The 18,931-nt window shown below is 42.3% G+C and overlaps 1 protein-coding gene across 1 annotated transcript in view; it reads left to right on the plus strand.

The window, feature by feature from the left end:
- Nucleotides 1–18,931, plus strand: part of ITGA8 (integrin subunit alpha 8) — a gene marked incomplete at its 5' end in the record, with an annotated part of 168,629 nt that overhangs the window by 125,674 nt on the left and 24,024 nt on the right. Inside the window, 2 exons of the mRNA XM_080917558.1 lie at nt 2,634–2,792; nt 16,058–16,186. Of these exons, the coding sequence (XP_080773684.1) occupies nt 2,634–2,792; nt 16,058–16,186 (288 nt within the window). The remainder of the gene's footprint in view (nt 1–2,633; nt 2,793–16,057; nt 16,187–18,931) is intronic.

Raw genomic sequence — 18,931 nt, forward strand, 5'->3', positions numbered from 1 at the left:
TCAACCCTGCTGTGTCTGGGAGCTCTCTCCTGGTGCCCCTCGTTCTCTCAGGCTCTTTTAGCTCTGCCTCCTCTTTTGCAGAGTTCCCTGGGCCTTGAGGGACAGGGAACTGATGGAGAGAAACTGAGTGCCCTATTCAGGACTGAGTGTGCCAAGGTGTCTCCCTCTCTGTGTTTGTTCTCGTCTAGCACAGGAGGAAGCTTCTTTATGATGCCCAAGCAAGGCACTGATCTATGAGCACAGCAGAGTGCCATTCAGAGTCACTTTCTCATGTGACAAGGATGCCTTAGTTACATTTGCTGTTGCTGTTGTTGTTGTTGATGATGATGATGATGATGATGATGATGATTGCTATAATAAAATATACTAAGGGCAGTGACTCCAGGGAAAATGTTTTATTTTAACTTATAGTTCCATGGGAATACAGTTTACCATTGCTGGAAAGTCATTGCAGCAGGAAGGAGGAAATCATGGCAGAAACATGGCTAGCTGGTCCCATTGCATCTGTACTGAGGAGTCAAGGAGAAATGCATGTATGCATGCGTGGTCAGCCCACCTTCTTCCTTTTTTACAGCCCAGGGTGAATCGTACCACCTAAAATTAAAAAGAGCCTTCCCATATCAAGACAAGACCAAGATAATCCCACATAGGCCCAGAGGCCCATGTCTCCGGTGAATCTAGCTTCTGTCAAGTTTACAGTTAACCCTAGCCATCACAAAGGGTTATGAAGAGTGCCTTCTGGGTCAGCAATAAAGACATTCCCAAACTCGAGCTGTTAGTGTCTAGGGAAGAAGTGGTAACTCCTGGGTTGTATTGGCTCGAAGATTCCCTTCGTCTGTATGTCCAAAAGCCCTGGCCTGAGCTTCAGCTCTTCCGGTTACAAAAGGACAGCTTAGTCTAAGCACAACTCAGGTCGAGAACCTCATAGGGTTATCGAAAGCTCTAGAATCATTTACTCAACTATGTGAGCCACAGAATGGTAAAACTTCAAAGTTTAGAAAAAAAAAATTGTCCAAATTCAAACATTCATGTGCAGCTTTACTTCTAGGATTGGCATAAACATTATAAAAATTTAAAGCAGTCACCGGGATGCCAATAAATAAAAATAAAAACAAAACAAAAATCTAAACAGTAAATGTCTCTTACATACTAATCACTAATCTCAAATCTCATAATATACTGTAAGTGGATGTTGTAATCCTTTAATGATGTGATTTAAACAGGCCATCAAGTAGCAAAAACAGAAAACACATTGCTTTATAGATTATGATGATAATTGTCAGAACTGAGGGGGGACAAAGATCTCTACTCCTCTTGAAAAGAATTTGTAAACACACAATACCTTCCACTGTGCTTAGTGTTTGGGAGATGTGTTCCGTGTTCTTTAAGTAGAACTCAGATGTTTAAAATGTCCATCTTCATGAGGTGTGGACTTCCTTTCCCTGGGATTTGCTAATGTAGCTAGTCGGCTTGCTCCAGGAATCCCAGCTTTGAAACACGTACTTGCAGAGAACTGCTGGACACACAGCCTGTCTTTGGCACTTGATGGATGGCCATTTTCCTGGAGGGTGAAAGAGAGTGTCTCACAGATGGTTGCAATTGACAAGCCAGTAGTCAGGCGGGAGGCAAATTCCAATGTAAAGGAAAGATCGCTACATTTTGGAAACATATAATTAAAATAGCATTTCTAGTGCTACCATTAAATTTATATAAGTTCGAGGTAAGTATAACTATGGTTGTATGCAGTGAATACAGACTGAGCCTCTCCAATCTGCAAGCAACATGTACTACAAAGTCTAGTTGTTTTGAGCATTTACATGATGCTTACTGCAAACAGAAAATACCACACCTGACCTCATGGGACAGACCATAGGCAAAACACAATCAAGTTAAAAAAATGTTTATAATAGGATAGGCAGTCAGCTCAGTGGGTAAAGCCTTTGCCATGTAGGTGTGACAACTCCATGGCATCCAATTTTTAGAAGAAAGCATAGACAAGAGATCCCTGGAGGAAGCTGATTAGCGACATGAGTCCCATATCAGTGAGCTCTGGGTTCAAGGAAGATATTATTTCAACGTATAAGGTGCAGAGAAGTCCAGGAAGACAGTTGCTGTCAACTTCTGACCTCTACAGGCACATACATGCACAGGCACCTGCACATGTACATGCACACACGTACTTTAGATAGATAGATGATAGATAGATAGATAGATAGATAGATAGATAGATGATAGATAGATAGATAGATAGATAGATAGATAGATAGATAGATAGACAGACAATAAGGTGTAAATGAAACAGCAGTGGGTTGGTGATTACAGGAAATTCTCATTCCTAAGATTTTGCATTCTGAACGTGCAGTATTCTGAAGTTTAAAGTACTTCCGGTCCCAAGCATTTCCAATATTAATTGCCCCACCTGCATAGTCTTTGAGCAACTCATGCCGAGAGCTTTACAGCCTGAGTCTTCCCTGAATCTGTACACACTGTGATTTCAGGGCTCCCCCTGCCTGGCTAGATTCTATGTTCTACTTCCTACTGCCATAGTTAAAGCTAAAAACATGTGCTTTTCAAAACAGACACATGATAGACAGAATTAGACTGTCATTCCCTAATGTGCCACCTTCTTGCAGCTGCACAATATTGGACCCAGCACCATCAGTGACAGCATCCTTGAAGTGGGCTGGCCTTTCTCTGCGCGGGATGAGTTTCTCCTCTATGTTTTTCATCTTCAAACTCTGGGACCTCTACAATGTCAAACGAATCCTGAGATCAACCCACAGGACATAAAGGTAGGACTGTAGTCTAACCAGTGGCTTGACCTAAGTCGCTTCGGTAATCACTGAACAAAAGGAACATGTCTCTATTTAAACGGCCTAAACTAGTATAGTCTTGGCCTGAGCAAATGGTTTCACAGCAACCTGGCCATTATCTGGCTTCTATAGATTGTTTGATCAATAGTGCAACCAAACCAAAGCTGTAACTAGGTATGTCACATTTGGAAGAGTTAGTATACAATGCTCTTTTAAAAAGTCTTTTTTGGTATATTGCCCAAAGACTTAAGGATCTTTGCCAAAATGGATTCTCACAGCTGTTGTCAATATCAAGTGGTGAAATGTGAGAATTTGCCAAAGGCTGTCTCAGTGCCCTGAGATTGGAATGTTCGGTGGTAAGAACTTGCAGAGAAGCTCAAAGCAGTGACACAGACTCTAAGTGCTTCTGGGCATCTGGTTTCAAGTATGGTGGCATGGCCTAGGGCAGGACCTGGGGCCTATTAGAAGGCAGAGTCAGAAAGGGTTCTTGGAGATGTATTAGAAGGCAGGGTCATAGAAGGGTCATAGAAGGAGACTAGAGGAAGTATCACAGGCAAGGATCTGTAACCAGGCGGGGGCAGAGCAGAGCACAGGGTTCCATTGGAATATGCCTGGGAGTCCATAGAGAACAGGTTCTGGACTGCCTCTGAGCTCCTTCCTCCTGTCTAAGCAGCTTGTCTGCTGACCACTTGTTCATCACCAAAAGACCCAAGTAAAGAAAGGAAGTGACAGAGGCCCTTGGAAATGTTACATTTGCATGAAAACAAGCACAAAACTGTGGATCCAGTGCTGTCCCCAGAAGACGACTTCTCTCGAGAACGTTCCCCTAGTAGCTACAAGGGCCCAGTGTCTCCAGTGCAAGGACAGACTTCCTGAACCACAGACTGAACCATCCAAGACTCAGGTGCAGGTCCAAGGTCACTGCCATTGTGAATGGCTTCCTTTTCCACCTCAAAGATGCTCTGTATGTAGAGGGGAGAGGACTGTTCTAACCAGAGGCTCAGCTGTAAAGGATAATAGGGGTGGTAAGTCTCCTTCTTCATGCAGAAATAATAAATAAAGCCATTGTGTGCCATGAAATTATTTCAAATACTTCCTGGGATTTTTTAATCTCATCTTCTCTTACTCATTGAGATGATTTTTGACTTGGGGGACAGTAGCTTATTAAAGAATAATGTCTTTGAATGTTAGCATGTACTATTCAAGTAACCCAGACCTTCCCAGCGCCACCCTTAGTGAATGCACTCCTCACACAGTCTTGAATCACATGCTCTAGCAGAAGGCCCCTAACTCTCTTCGAGTGTAATGTTTGCCTTATGTTTGACACTGTTTACATATGTTTGTATATATTATGTAACTTGTTTAATGTGCACTATGCTGGCTGTATAGGTTGTTTCCCCCCCTCTGTGGCAATTTAACAATCATTTTCAGTGACAGGGACAGCACTAATAGATAATGTGCATTAGATGTTGACAGATCCCTGCAAACTGAGTGGTAGTGTATTCTAAGCACCTGGTATCTCCATTTCCTCCTTCTTTTTAGGGAGTGCTCATAGACTTATATAAAAAAAAATCTGCTCAAAGCTAGAAAATTTTTAATGCAACTTAATTATGCTTTTTTTTAAATTGAACAACTTTATTTTAAAAAACAAAGATAAATGTACAGATTTTAAGCATTTTTGCATAAAAGTATATGAATACATTTTTGTCAGTACTTGGCTTTTTTAAAGGTTTGATAGTGTGCATTAAGATCTTACTAGTTACAATGAGCATAATGTACATGTAAAACAAAATGTAACCTGGAATTAGTCAAAGTTTTCTTGATGTGTAAAGATTAAGCATAATGGTTTTTCATTTTCTTTCTTTCTTTCTTTTTTTTTTTTTTTTTTTTTTTTGTCATTTGTTTTTCTTGAACTTCATATAGTCTGTGAGTTGTTTCTGTGGTGTTCAGAGCTTTCTGGGGTTAGTATCCCATCATCAGTGACTGTATATTGTGTCTGTTCTTTTGTGACTTGGTTACCTCACTCAGGATGTTATTCTCTAGATGCATCCATTTTCTTAAGAATTTCATAAAGTCATTGTTTCTGATAGCTGAATAGTACTCCATTGTGTAAATATACCACAACTTTTGTATCCATTCATCTACTGAAGGACATCTGGGTTCTTTCCAGCTTCTGGTTATTATAAATAGGGCTGCTATGAACATTGTGGTGCATGTGTCTTTGTTGTATGTTGGAGCTAATCTGGGGTAAATGCCCAGAAGTGTAATAACCGGGTCTTCAGGTAGTACTATGTCCAATTTTCTGAGGAATCGCCAGACTGATTTCCAGAGTGGTTGTACCAGTTTACAACCCCACCAACAGTGGAGGAGTGTTCCTCTTTCTCCCCATCCTCACCAGCATCTGCTGTCACCTGAGTTTTTGATCTTAGCCATTCTGGTTGGTGTGAAGTGGAATCTCAGGGTTGTTTTGATTTGCATTTCCCTGATGGCTAATGATGTCAAGCACTTCCTTAGATGCCTCTCAGCCATTCGATATTCCTCAATTGAGAACTTTTTGTTTAGCTCTGTACCCCATTTTTTAATAGGGTTGTTTGATTCTCTGGTGTCTAGCTTCTTGAGTTCTATGTATATATTAGATATTAGGCCTCTATCTGATGTGGGGTTGGTAAAGATCTTTTTCTAATCTGATGGCTGCTGTTTTGTTTTCTTGACAGTGTCCCTAGCCGTACAGAAACTTTGCAATCTCATTAAGTCCCATTTGTCGATATTTGACCTTAGAGCACGAGCCATTGGTGTTCTGTTCAGGAAATTTTCTCCTGTGCCTAAGTGTTCTAAGCTCTTCTACAGCCTTGAGGGTAGGGATGTGATAAAGATACCGCATCTGAGATGGAGTGTCCCAACTCAGTCCTCCTATGCACATCCTCTAGTTGTGTGTTCTCTGTGTTAATTACCATCGAAGACCAGAAGAAGCTTCTCTGTCACATGATCTTTCACACACCCTTTATAAAAGGAACCCTGCGGAATCTAATTGGAGCTCCCCCTTTGCGCATATGTATGGGGGTCATCCACCACACTTCCAAAGATAAATGATACCGCATTTATCATCAACTGCCAATCTTTCGTCATCTCATGATGCAGCCTTGTGACTGTCTCCTCCATCCATGCCGGAGTTTTACGTGGCTTGAGCCTGTGTCATTTTTGTGCAGGCAACCATGGCTACCTTGAATCCATGAGAGCAACTGCCTTGTCTTATCGAGAGGACCGGCTTTCACAACACCCCTCCTCATCCTGCAACTTCACCCCCTCTTCTGCAATGGTCCCCGAGCTCTAGGACTTAGCGATGCTGGAAGTGGGTCGGTTGATGGTATAGTTCTCCTCTTTGAGGCTGAGCACTCGTTAGTCACTATTTTCTTACTGACACTTTGATGAGTTATGAGTCTCTGCATTAACTCTGGCCTAATCTGCTGTTGCCTAAGTGATACAGGGTGGTGAATCCCTCTCGAAACATCTGTGTCTTGAGCTGCCCATCTTCTACCACCATTCCTAAGATTTCCTCTTAGGCACCTCCCCCGATGACTTTGCTCAGATATTCTAATCAATTTGTTCTCTCTCCTGTGAATTCTTGGCTGTGCTCATTTAAGACTGAAATGATTTTTCTGTCTCTGATGTCTCTGTGTAAACCCTGTAACCAGCTTTTCTTCTCCCTTTTATGATTTTCTTTTGCTCTTTTGTTCTGCTCTGATTTTTTTATTGTTTTATTTATTTACATTCTATATGTGGCCCCCACTTCTGGTCCCGCCTCTCACAGTTCTTTATACCATTCCCCCTCCCCCTTGCCTCCAATAGAGTGCTGACCCCTCCCCACTTCCCTGGAGCCTCAAGTCTCTATGGGATTAGGCACATCCACTACCACAGAGGCCAGCCCTCTGCTATGTATGATCCTGGGGCCATTAACCAACTTGTGTATGCCCTTTAGTGGTTCAGTCTCAGAGACCTCCCAGGGGTCTGGCTTAGTTGAGACTGCTGGTCTCTCTGTGAAGTCACCATCCCCTTCAGCTCCTTCAGTCTTTCCTCTAATTCCTCCATGGGGTCCCCAACTTCAGTCCAGTGGTTGGCTGTTATCTGCATCTGTCTCAGTCAGCTGCTGATAGAGCCTCTCCGAGGGCAGCCGTACCAGGCTACTGTCTGTAAACATATTATAGCATCAGTAATAATGTCAGGCTGTGGTGTCCACCCCCATGAGATGGACCCCAAGTTGGACCAGTCACTGGACAGCCATTCCTCCAGTCTCTGATTTTTGTCCCTGCAGTTTAGACAGGAGCAATTCTGGGTTGCTTAACCCATCTCTCCACTTGGGGCTACGTCTTTCTATTTAAGATGGCCTCTTTAGGTTCCCTCTCCCCACTGTTGGCATTTCAGCTAAGTTCATTCCCAATGAGTCCTGGCAGCCTCTCACATTCCAGGTCTATGGGACTTTCTAGAGGTTCTCCCCACACCAAGATGCTCTGGGCTTCTCTCCTGTTTCCACCCCTCATATCCGATCATGCTCCCCTTATTCCCCTCCCCCCATCTCTTCCACTCAAGTACCTCCCTCCCTCTGCGTTCTTTGGTTATTTTGTTCCCCCTTCTAAGTGGGATTGAAGCATCCTCACTTGGGCCTTCCTTCTTGTTAAAGTTCTTAGAGTCTGTAGGTTGTATCCTGGGTATTCTGTACTTACTTTGGCTAATATCCACATATCAGTGAGTGCATACCATGCATGTACTTTAGGGTCTGGGTTGCCTCACTCAGGATGATATTTTCTAGTTCCATTTGCCTGCCAAATTCAGGATGTCCTCATTTTTAATAGTTCTGCTCTGTTTTGATACATGGTCTCACTATGCTGGCCAAGCTGGCCTCTGACTCTCCGTTCTCCAACCTCAGGCTTCTGGCTTCTTGGATTACAGGGTGCACCACTGTGCCTGGTTCTGTCACATACTAATGGAAGCAAAACCATTCAGATTTCCTGAGAAGCATTTTCTAGGCCACCCACTACAGGAAACCAGAGCCCAGACATAAAGGCTTTAAAATGATCGAGATACTGTCCTGGAGCCTACCAAATGCTCACACACTTTCCAGATTCCCTTTGTAAAATCTATACTCAACACCGCAGAGCAAACAAGTAATTTTTCTACTCTTTTTATAATCACTTATATGGCCATTGTCCTGGATAATATTAATTTTTATTACAAATACACAGTTTTACGGTATCAAAGCCATATTGATGCTTAAATAAGGTTCCTGCCACTATGGATGTGTGTGTGTGTGTGTGTGTGTGTGTGTGTGTATGTGTGTACTGGCTTGAGTAATGAGTTACCATTTAAAACATGATTTTTTTAAAGGAAAAATGCTATGCTTTCTTAATGCCAAATATATCCCCAAACCTTCTGAAATTTGACCTGTACACAAATAAAGACATGGTCCAAGTTCAACATAAGCCTTAACATCTCACAGGCACATCAGGGTCCAGTCATTCTGACCTCAGCAGGGCTGTTTTCACAACAGAAGCTGGCTACTCTATCAAGTTACTCCATTGTCTCCCAAGTTTTAGGAAGGCACACTGAATACCTTCCTAAAGGCACCAACATAATAATTCTACCCCGCGGACATGTTAGGCAACAATCAACACAATCTCACCCACACTCACCTTACTTGTTGCCCAAATACAGAACATCATCATCCAAGGTGGGATAGAGCAGAGGTAACTACACAAAGAAACCGCTAAACAACAGTGCATTCTTTATTTTTGTACATGTCTCCGTTACCAAGCTAGATTCCCTTAGCTTGGCCTGTCAATGCTCAGAGTCTAAGAAGAAGTATAAATGTGAAGAGGAAACAGAGCTACACAACCCCTACTTTTCTCACTTAGGGAAAACCAACACCCAGCCGAAGTCAATACAGAGCGGTGAATGTGGAACCAACTCCTTACTGCACAGAGGCAGCCCAATCCTAAGGTTGGGGATCTGTAATGCAATGGCTCAACTCCTTACTGCTCAGAGGCAGCCCAGTCCGAAGGCTGGGGATCTGTAATGCAATAGCTCAACTCCTTACTGCACAGAGGCAGCCCAGTCCGAAGGCTGGGGATCTGTAATGCAATGGCTCTTTCTACCTCCTGGGCTTGGTTACCTGGTTTCTCTAACCTCATGAGAAGGAACAGACACCCATGAAGGTCTGCCTACATGAATCATGATCTAGGTCAGAAAGAAAAGATTTTTAATGTGGCAATTTCTCTCCAATCCACCATCTAAAACATTTTGAAGCATTCAACTGTCTGCAGCATTCAGACCAATCCATTAAATCTAATTTGTTCCAGATTCTTCTTGGAATAAGATTTTTAGAACTGAGAAAAGTTTTGTTTCTCAACTATACTAAAGATGGTAAAATTTTTTTTTCAAACTACCAATTTTGTTATTTTGGTGGACTTTATCCTGGGGGTTGGATAGCCTTTCAAACATGCTATGATCTTTAGATAAGATGAGGTTGAAAAAGAAACCCAACCAAGGAACCACAAGTTTTATGAAGAATAAAGGATTTTAAGTTTTTTGATGGGCAAGATTTTGCAATAAATAGTCAAAGTATGAGCTGACCAAGGTCAGGAACATGCCTGAAGAATGTGGCTCTGTGTTTGGGGAGACAGGCAAAGATACTGAGAGCCTGCATTAGAACCCCAGAATAGCTCCCAGAAATAATTTTACAAAAAGGAGAACTCTCAGGTATAAAGGGGCTCAAAGAGACTAGACCAAGAAGAATATATCCTAAGCACTGTCCCTGAGTCTCTCCTTGCTTCAGCAAGACTTATCCCACAGGAAGTCCAAATTACAACCAGATCATACATATCATACAAACAGGGATGGCAAAAACCCAGAACCCATGCATCTGTCAAGGATTATAGCCCTGCAAATAGTTTTCTAGACTCAAGTGGCCAGCAGACAGTGGTTTGGCAAATTTGCATAGTTTGTCTATCCTTAAGAGTACTTTCTTTTCTGTTAACTGCCTCTGTGTACTGGTTCCCATCAATTTAAAACTGGGAGACATTTGTTAGTTAAAAAAAAAAAAACAACAACAGCTCTGGCTCAGCCTTTCGTCCCCTCCTCCACCCTCTGCCTAACCTTTAAAATGAAGATATATATAGAGAGAGAGAGAAAAAAGAGGTTATAGCCTGGCCTTTGTCATTACCTATCAACTTCTTTTTGTGCCTATGGAGCCATTTTAAAGGGCTTGAATATTTGCAGCTATGGTTTATTTCATGGCAGTAGCACTGTGGATGGCTGTGACTTACCCCTGTCATGGTCAGGTGTCGGCTGTGAGCTCTGCCTCCTTCTTTGAAGCCATTTATGGCTTCGGGTTAGAAAGAGACAGCCCTCCTGGTTCGGGTTCTCTTATCCGATGCTCAAGTTGCCTCCTTTTCTTACGACTGAAATCATCTCATCCCTCCTAGTATAATGCTGCCACCCTTCAGTAATTGCTCCCTCCAATTCTCAACAGTGCCTGAGGATCCAATCCTTAACCATCAAATAGAGCCGATTCTCTAGTCAGTGCTTTCAGATTTGCTCATTGAGAATGTCTTCAGCCTTGTCTGTATGTGCTCTTGTGCTTATGCATGTGAGCCTGTGGGTGAATACATGTGGGTGGATGGATGAATGTATGCATGTATTTGTGCATGCACATGTGTGCATATGTGTGTACTTGTGCACTGACACAGAATTTTATTATAGAATCCATGCTGATTTCAACCTTCCTCCTTTATTCTAAAAAAAAAAAAATTGCTGGTACATTATAGGCACTGACCATGAATTCTGGCCATAGATGTATGTTTGAAAGAAAGCTTGATTAACAGCAATAATAATGGCAGAGAGGACAAGCATGTGAGCACAGACCCACATAAGGTCTGGGTGCACTTGACGGTAGGTGAGAGGAAGAAATAGTCAGAACCCTGGAGTTTCCTGGCCAGCTAGCCTAGCCTAACGGGCAAAGTTCCAGACTAATGCATGACCTCTCTCAACCAAAGTGTGAAAGGTACCTGAAGAATGACACCTGAGGCTATCCATTGTCTGCCACTCACATGCACACACAGGTGCATGTGAGTATCCACATGCATGCACATATAACATATATGTGAACACATATCCTATGCATGTACATCCCATAGAAATTATACAATGGAAAAAAAAATACATCAAAAGACTAAGGGAACGTCAGCACCATAAATGAAGTACAATGGTTCTTCTAAGTAGCCTATGAAACACTCTTTCAGGAAGAAAAAGGTAGGGTTTTTCCCTCTGCCCACAAATCCTTAACAAGCACAACTTAATTGCAGGGTAGACTGGCCCTCTAGGCTGTTTTGTAGATTTAACTATAGTCCATGAGTATAGTCTGTGCTTTTGTGCAAGCTAGGAATACCTGAAGTCCAAAGATACATTACAAAGGAGAGAGCAATGGGACACGGTGTTAAAGTCTGGGCTCGCAGGGCTATCGGTCTCATTTCCTGCCAACCTCCTTCAAATTCCATTTTTCCAACTGCACTGCACATCCTGACCACACATTGTTCCTTTAATCTGCAAACTTAGCATAAACCAGAATGAGGCGTTTGGGGAAATATTGTGAAAACCCAAAGGTCTTGTTGAGGTCACATTCTGAGGAGCAAGCAGCTGGAGGAAGAAATATATTTACTAACAATTATTTTCTTGTTGCAGAAATCTATTTTCATTTTCTCAGGCAGGCACTGTACTGTTTACTTGGAGAGTCTCACAGCACTGAGCAAATCCACTCTGGACTGTGTCTGCCTTGCCCAGATGCTCAGAGATCCGCCTCCCTCACCTCTGACAGTCTCAGGCCAAGAAAAAGCATTGTCTGTGAGACCACAGCCAGCTCAAAAGGAGACTCCACTCTCCATCTAGAAAAATGAATTTTAGTTGTTGTTTGCATTTCTTAGATAACGTCTTCCCTCTTATGTTTTATTTTGTGAGATAATTTCAGGAATGCTATTTCAGAAAACTGGTTGCGTAGGCTGCTCGAAGACCTTTTCTCCATGCAGCTCAGCAGTGGCATTTTCCATACAAAACATGGGTCCTCGCAGGCGCCCCTTCTCTAGCTCATGGGAAGACCCGTGCTTCATCTAGAGATCACGGGTTAATAATGCCAAATTATAATGTACTCCAGTACATGTTTTCCCTAATTTCCGCACATCAGATGAAACCACACAAAGAGTAGTTGGTTTGGGGCCATTGTTTTATTAATATCGATAATAACCACAGGTTAAAATTTGGGAATACAGAATCACAACTAGAGACTAGGAAAATGGCACAGTCAGAATAATGTCTGCATGCAAACACGAAGCCATGAGCTTAATCCCAAGAATGTCAGATATGGTGGTCTATGTTTGTCATCTGCAGCAGAAAAAAAAGCAAAGACAAGAAGATCCACAGAGCTTGTGCCTGCCTGTCTAGTCTGCTGGAAAAGTTCTGGGACAGTGAGAGACTAGGTCTCAAAACAAAAGACCAGAAAACTGCGTGGTGGATGCTATCCGAGAAACAATAGCCAAAAGTGTACTGTGGTGTGTATGTGTGTGTGTGTGTGTGTGTGTGTGTGTGCTCACTTGCACACACATGGACCTTTTTCTCACACTTGCTCATGGCTGTGTGTATATGCACACAGATAATCATGACCCAGTTTTTTTTCATTTCTTGCACTCTGTGCTTTAGCTCCTAGAGGCTGGGATAAGAGATTTCAAGTCTAAAGTTTACCTGTGCTACATAATGAGACCCTGTCTCAAATAAAGAAAAAAGAAAGAAAGAGAAGTTATGCCTAATAAATCTGAAAGCCATGACAGCAGACACATACAGAAAGTATAATAAGAAACATGTGAGAAATTAGGGATTTACATCATTCTGAACTGTCTGTTGAGCTCAGTTTTTGAATCTTGGGCTGTAAACACTTTTTTATCAGATCCTCCATTTCTGTGCATCTGTAAACAACCTCCTCCTGGCAGGAGGTTCATCCTCCTTGGCAGGCTCAGGCTCTCTCATTGCCTTGGGATTCTCCAATATCCCTGGAGCTGACACTTGACACTTTGGGGTTTTCACCTCACTCTTTCCATTCAGCCCACCGTCCCAGGGCTTTGCAAAGCCATTGGTCTTGAACATATGTGATGGTTGGTATATGCTTGGCCCAGTAAGTGGCACTATTAGGAGGTGTGGCCTTGTTGGAGTGGTGTGTCACCATGGGCGTAGGCTTTAAGCCCCTCATCCTAACTGCCTGGAAGTGGTATTCTTCAAGCAGCCTTCAGATTTAGATGTACAACTCTCAGCTACCCCCGCACCATGCCTGCCTGGATGCTGTCATGTTCTTGCTTTGATAATAGACTGAACCTCTGAATCTGTAAATCAGCCTGAATTAAGTGTTGTTCTTATATGACTTGTCTTGGTCATGGTATCTATTCACAGCAGTAAAACCTTAACTATGATAGCATGTTCACCCGATAGCTTGCCTTGCCATATCCAACACCCCATTAGTTATTCATTCTCCTAACCCTGTAATGGTTTCACTTTCTCTCTCTCCTTTCCTGTCTTTCTTTGAAGCAGTTAGCCCAGCCCAGCCCACCTTTGAGGCTACCTTTAATCAAACTCTCTTTCCAGCCATGCTGAGAATGTATGACTTACCTTGGCAATATTTTTTTAGAATTAACTGTGATCTCTCTTCTATACTCTCCAAACCCCTACCCCCAAAATCCTTGCCAGGCATAGTTTATAGTCCAGATTCTTCACCCTTTAGCTGGTGGTCCCATTTTAGCCCATTGGCTAAAGTATTCATGTGGCCATTTTTGTTACAAGGAGGTTCTGTCCTTGTCAATCTTTCAGTTGGCGTCTCTAATCCTTCATTGCACTCTTTGTCCTTTCTTTCATTTTCCTTCGTTTTATTCTTGATAGTGCCCTGAAGACAAGTATGTCTTCAAAAGTTCAGTTCCAGAATCACAACATCCAGTCCACAATCTGGTCCTTCTGATATCGTCTTTTATCTTCAACTTCTCTCTTTAACATTTGTACAGAAAAGCCATTTCCTCCAGTAGCTCCAAGACTAATTTTTTACATCAAATGTCCCTGTTTCATTTTCCTGTGCTTTTGACATCTTCTCCTCTACATCTCTCTGCATCTTCATCTCTTCCTTGGATCTTACAAACTTCTGAGGTTTCTTTTATCATCAAAATAAAAAGTAAGCCAAATAATTTGACCTGTGTATTCTTCAAGAGTGGACTTCCTGCTCTCCCACTTAAGGTTCATTCCAATTTGAAAATTAATTTTTGTTTGCTTGTTTGCTTGACTGGTAGCTTCTTCTTCTTCTTCTTCTTCTTCTTCTTCTTCTTCTTCTTCTTCTTCTTCTTCTTCTTCTTCTTCTTCTTCTTCTTCTTCTTCTTCTTCTTCCTCCTCCTCCTCCTCCTCCTCCTCCTCCTCTCCTCCTCCTCCTCCTCCTCCTCCTCCTCTCCTCCTCCTCCTCCTCCTCCTCTTTCTCCTCCTCCTCCTCCTCCTCTTTCTCCTCCTCCTCCTCCTCCTCTTTCTCCTCCTCCTCCTCCTCCTCTTTCTCCTCCTCCTCCTCCTCTTTCTCCTCCTCCTCCTCCTCCTCCTCCTTCTCCTCCTCCTCCTCCTCTTTCTCCTCCTCCTCCTCCTCCTCCTCCTCTTCCTCCTCCTCCTCCTCCTCTTTCTCCTCCTCCTCCTCCTCCTCCTCCTCCTCTTTCTCCTCCTCCTCCTTCTTCTTTTTACAGAACCTCACAATGCAGCCCTGATTACCTGAAATTATCTCTGTAGTCTCAGGCATGGAAAGACATTTTTTAACATGGCCAAAGGACTTTATCTGATACCACAATTGTTCATGTATCCAAATTCTCTTGAGTGATTAAAATTCAATTTTCACCTGCAAAATCTCCCACTTAGGAAAGGACATTCACAAATTCTTAGCTGGCAACATCCAGTCAATACTTAAAATGTCCCTCAACAGGTTGTCCTCTTCAGGATCTATGTGACCTACAGGACCCTGTTTTTGTTTTTTGTTTTTTGTTTTTTGTTTTTAACTTTTCTACTGGACCTACCCATCTGATGTCTCCACCTGAGTTTTCCTTGTTAGATATCCTTTTTCTGCCTGTTTCTGGTGTTTCCTAGGAGCATGCCTGTAACACTGTGCTTCTCACTTTGTCTTTTCTCATGGAGACCAGCTAGTGACCATTGTGAATAGTCCTGATGGTTACAAATAGGCCATGGAAGTCATGAGTGATATGAGATGGAGGCCCAGTGCTTTGTGGTAGTGCAGCTCAAGAGGGGAAACTCTATACAACAGACATCAAAGTGATCTTGGTGAGATAAATCTAAAGAAGCCAACAGATGCAAAATTCAGCATGCCATGACCTAAAGAGTTTGGATTCCATTGCTCTGTTTGGTAGAGTCTTTCTGACCACTGACAGGTTGGTGGCTCCTAACATGTGGGCCACGCACCTTTTGAAACCACATATCAGATATCCTACATATCAGATGTTTACATTACAAATCATAACAGTAGCAAAATTACAGTTATGAAGTAGCAATAAGATAACGTCATGGTTGGGGGTCAGCACAACATGAGGAACGGTATGAAAGGGTCACAGCATAAGGAAGGTTGAGAACCACTGCTCTAGAGCATTCGATCTACTGAGCATAATTGTTTTATCTCTTGTGGTACATTGTACATCTGTAATGCCAGAATTTTCTTTTTCATTCTGGACATGACCGTACTAGTGTTATTCCCATCACAAACAGACAAATCAAGAAAATAAAGGTTTAATATTCAGGTGGAAGAGGGCAGGTTTCTATATTCAGTTGGTAATAGGTATTTCCAAACTTTTGCCATTATGATATAATACTGTGATCTACCAAGTTTACACTTGAGAACTGCACAAATTATAAAAGAAAGATAGTCTTATAATGATTTAAGTACTACTACTTTATGTCAGATTTCAATCATAGCTTTTCATGCGGTTTATATTCCGAGAGATGTAGGTTGTCCACACCCACAAGCAAATAAGGTCACTAGGATATTGGCACTGAATGTGCCAATGGCAAAGCCCAACCTTTGTGAGCTCTCATGTGAATCCAGTTCAATCACCCAGGGTTTGATTGGGAATTAAGGAGAAAGCTAAAAGCTGTGATTGTAGCTACATGTGATAATTCCTGCACTCTCTCTGCAGCCTGCTGCCTCCCCAGAGGATACCCCTGAGCTCAGTGCCTTTTTAAGAAATGCTACAATTCCCCATCTTGTCAGGAAGAGGGATGTGCCGGTGGTCCAGCTTCACAGACAGAGCCCTGCAAAAATATTGGTAAGTTGTCTTCACATACACAGGACTGAAGGAAGACTTCGGATCAGGTAGAATTTCCAGGTACAAGGGGTTTTTAGCTTCAACCTTGCTTTTAGCCTGCTTAAGTGCTCAGATACACGGGACAGTTTGGAGCAGTGTGTATAGTGGCAAGTGAAGGTGACTCTTTCGTAAAAGGTTAAAGAACTGTTTGTAATATAAACTTTATATTCCTCTAAATCTACCAGGAAGACCACTTCAGAGAATACAGGAAGATGGGTAGGCATAATAATATTCATATATGACATCATAATTGTCTTAGTTAGGGTTTTACTGCGGTGAACAGACACCATGACCAAAGTGACCAACCAGAGAAAGATTTGACAGAGTAGGTTATGCTCAACTCTCACAAGAAAAAAGATGAAAAATCAGCTGGGGCTTGGGAGTGGGAAAAGGGAGGCAGTTTTACCTGGAGAGTTTTACAGAGACGGGTTAAATAGAAAACAAGCTAGACACGGGTGAAGACAAATGAGTCAGAGACTAGGTAGAAGCCAGAAGTTTAGAACCAATTGACAAAGTTAGTATGAGGCCAAGCAGAGCAATTCAGGAAAGACCAAGACAGAGAGAAGCCAGAATGAATCAGTCAGCTTGGAGAGGAGTTTTGAGCAGAACCTCTGAGTTGAACCAGCCAGCAGATACCAGAAAGAACAAGAAGGGGTGAGATTAAACAGCAATTATTTATTTTCAGACTGAAAACATCAGGAGACTAAAAGATACATTTACAGCTTCTAACAGAAGTGGAGAATTCACTGGCTGTAAAGAGCAACCCATCCCCTCAAGCAAATTAGATAAATTGTGGGATGGGGGAAGTATTGGAGGAGGAGAAGGAGGAGGAGAAGGAGGAGGAGGAGGAGAGAAGCAGAGAGACCGAAACAGAGAGAGACGGAGAGAGCAGAGAAGATTTCAACCAAAGAGGCTAGACTAGGGTACAATAGGGACACAGCTAGGGTCTAGAAAACCAGCTGTACCATTAGGTTATTTGCTTTATTAAAAAGTCACACATACTTTTGGGTGCAGGGTGTTTAGGTCCAGGTGAACATTCCTGTCTGCAGATTGTTTCTTTCTGACTTCTGAACCCTGATCAGTTCCTCTGGGTCCACAGTCTTGGTAGTCAGTTGAAATAGGGACACATGTGAGTTCTGAAGAAGACAAACGGGACAGCAAGTGAGGAAATGGGAAAAGCCCTGGATTGACTTCTGTAACTATAATTCGGGATTGACCCTGAGCTGATTTTTAGGCCCAGGGAAAAAATGATATTTAAAAGCCTGACGCTTCTGATTACTTATTTCTGTTCAATAAAGTAGAACAGTATCATTCCCAGTCACAGCACTAACATTATAGAACATGGTACCCACCACATGGGTGTGGGTACCCTAATCATAGTCAAGAGCATCCCCAGAGGATGATAGGATAACAAGGACACAATGGCCAGCTGTGTATCAATGAGACGAAGACTCAGGAGGTAAAGTTTCAATTTGAGACGATAAACTCTATGGGTAGATGGTAGTCATGACGGCCCAGCTGGCCAGGACTCCTAAAATGACGAGGCAGGCTTTTGTAATTAAGGCTTGTAGCTGGGAAGATGGCTCACACTGAAAAGTGGCTTCTTGGTAACTATGAGGTCCTGAGTTTCATCCTCAGAACCCACGTAAAATAATCAAATATGGTGGTGTATACTGATCTAGTACTGAGGAGACAGACAAATTAGAAGCCCAAGGCTCACTGCCCAGCCTAGCATCTTAGTAAATTTCAGGTCAGTGAGAGACATAGCAGCCTAAAAAGTAGGCAGTGTCTGAGGAATAACAACTGAGATGACCTCTGGTCTACACATGCATGTGCACACATGAGCATGTTAGTTCATATACACATACACGCCCAAGCAATTATGTGATATCCATCTGCTTCTCCTTAAGGAAAAAGCACCTAAGATACAGAAGAAAAGCTTACAATACTCAGCAGATTATTATTCGGGGGGTTTTCACATTTGTAAGACTGTACATTGGTTTTAAAATGTCAAGGTAGGTAATCCATACACTGTCTTTTTTAGACTAAATTAATAAAGCTGGATGCTGTCACTAATGAAAGCTCATATCTATAGGATTTTACTATGTACAGTAGAGATGAGGAGAGGCCTTTGGAAACCCAATATCCTGACGTCTGAAGAAGTAAACATTTGTGAAAACAAGATTCCAATTCCTCTCCATATAAATATCTACTTTGTGCATGAATCTTGAGTATAGGCGTGGTAGACGTACATAAATGGTATTCTCTTCAGACTGTATGCATTTGTGTTGTAGGTCCAATGTCTTCCCTTCTGCTAGCTCTCATTAGATATTTACCATAAATTTCAACTTCGAAATATCATAGGAGCGTTTTACTTGCAAGTGGTTGCCAAGTCAGCCACGAGTACCTGTATCTGATTTCAGACTCGTGTTACATGCTCCTTTCCTCTTACTGGTTCAAAAACTACAAGCTGTGCAACACCAGCCCAGGTCCTTGAATCAAGACAACTCTGGGGAGAGGGTGATTATGCAAAGTTTATTCTAAAATCAAAAGCTAAAGAAGACCTCCTACTGTCTTTGTTTGGTTAAAACTAAGCACTTAATCCCATTCCTGATTAGGAATTTGTAAGTGCAAAATGCCAACATCCTGTGTTGGAATCATAATTTCCAGTCTGCATATTTAAAACAAAACTGTGTATCTCCAACA

The sequence above is a fragment of the Micromys minutus genome (assembly GCF_963924665.1).
Source record: "Micromys minutus genome assembly, chromosome: 6".
Taxonomy (NCBI): domain Eukaryota; kingdom Metazoa; phylum Chordata; class Mammalia; order Rodentia; family Muridae; genus Micromys; species Micromys minutus.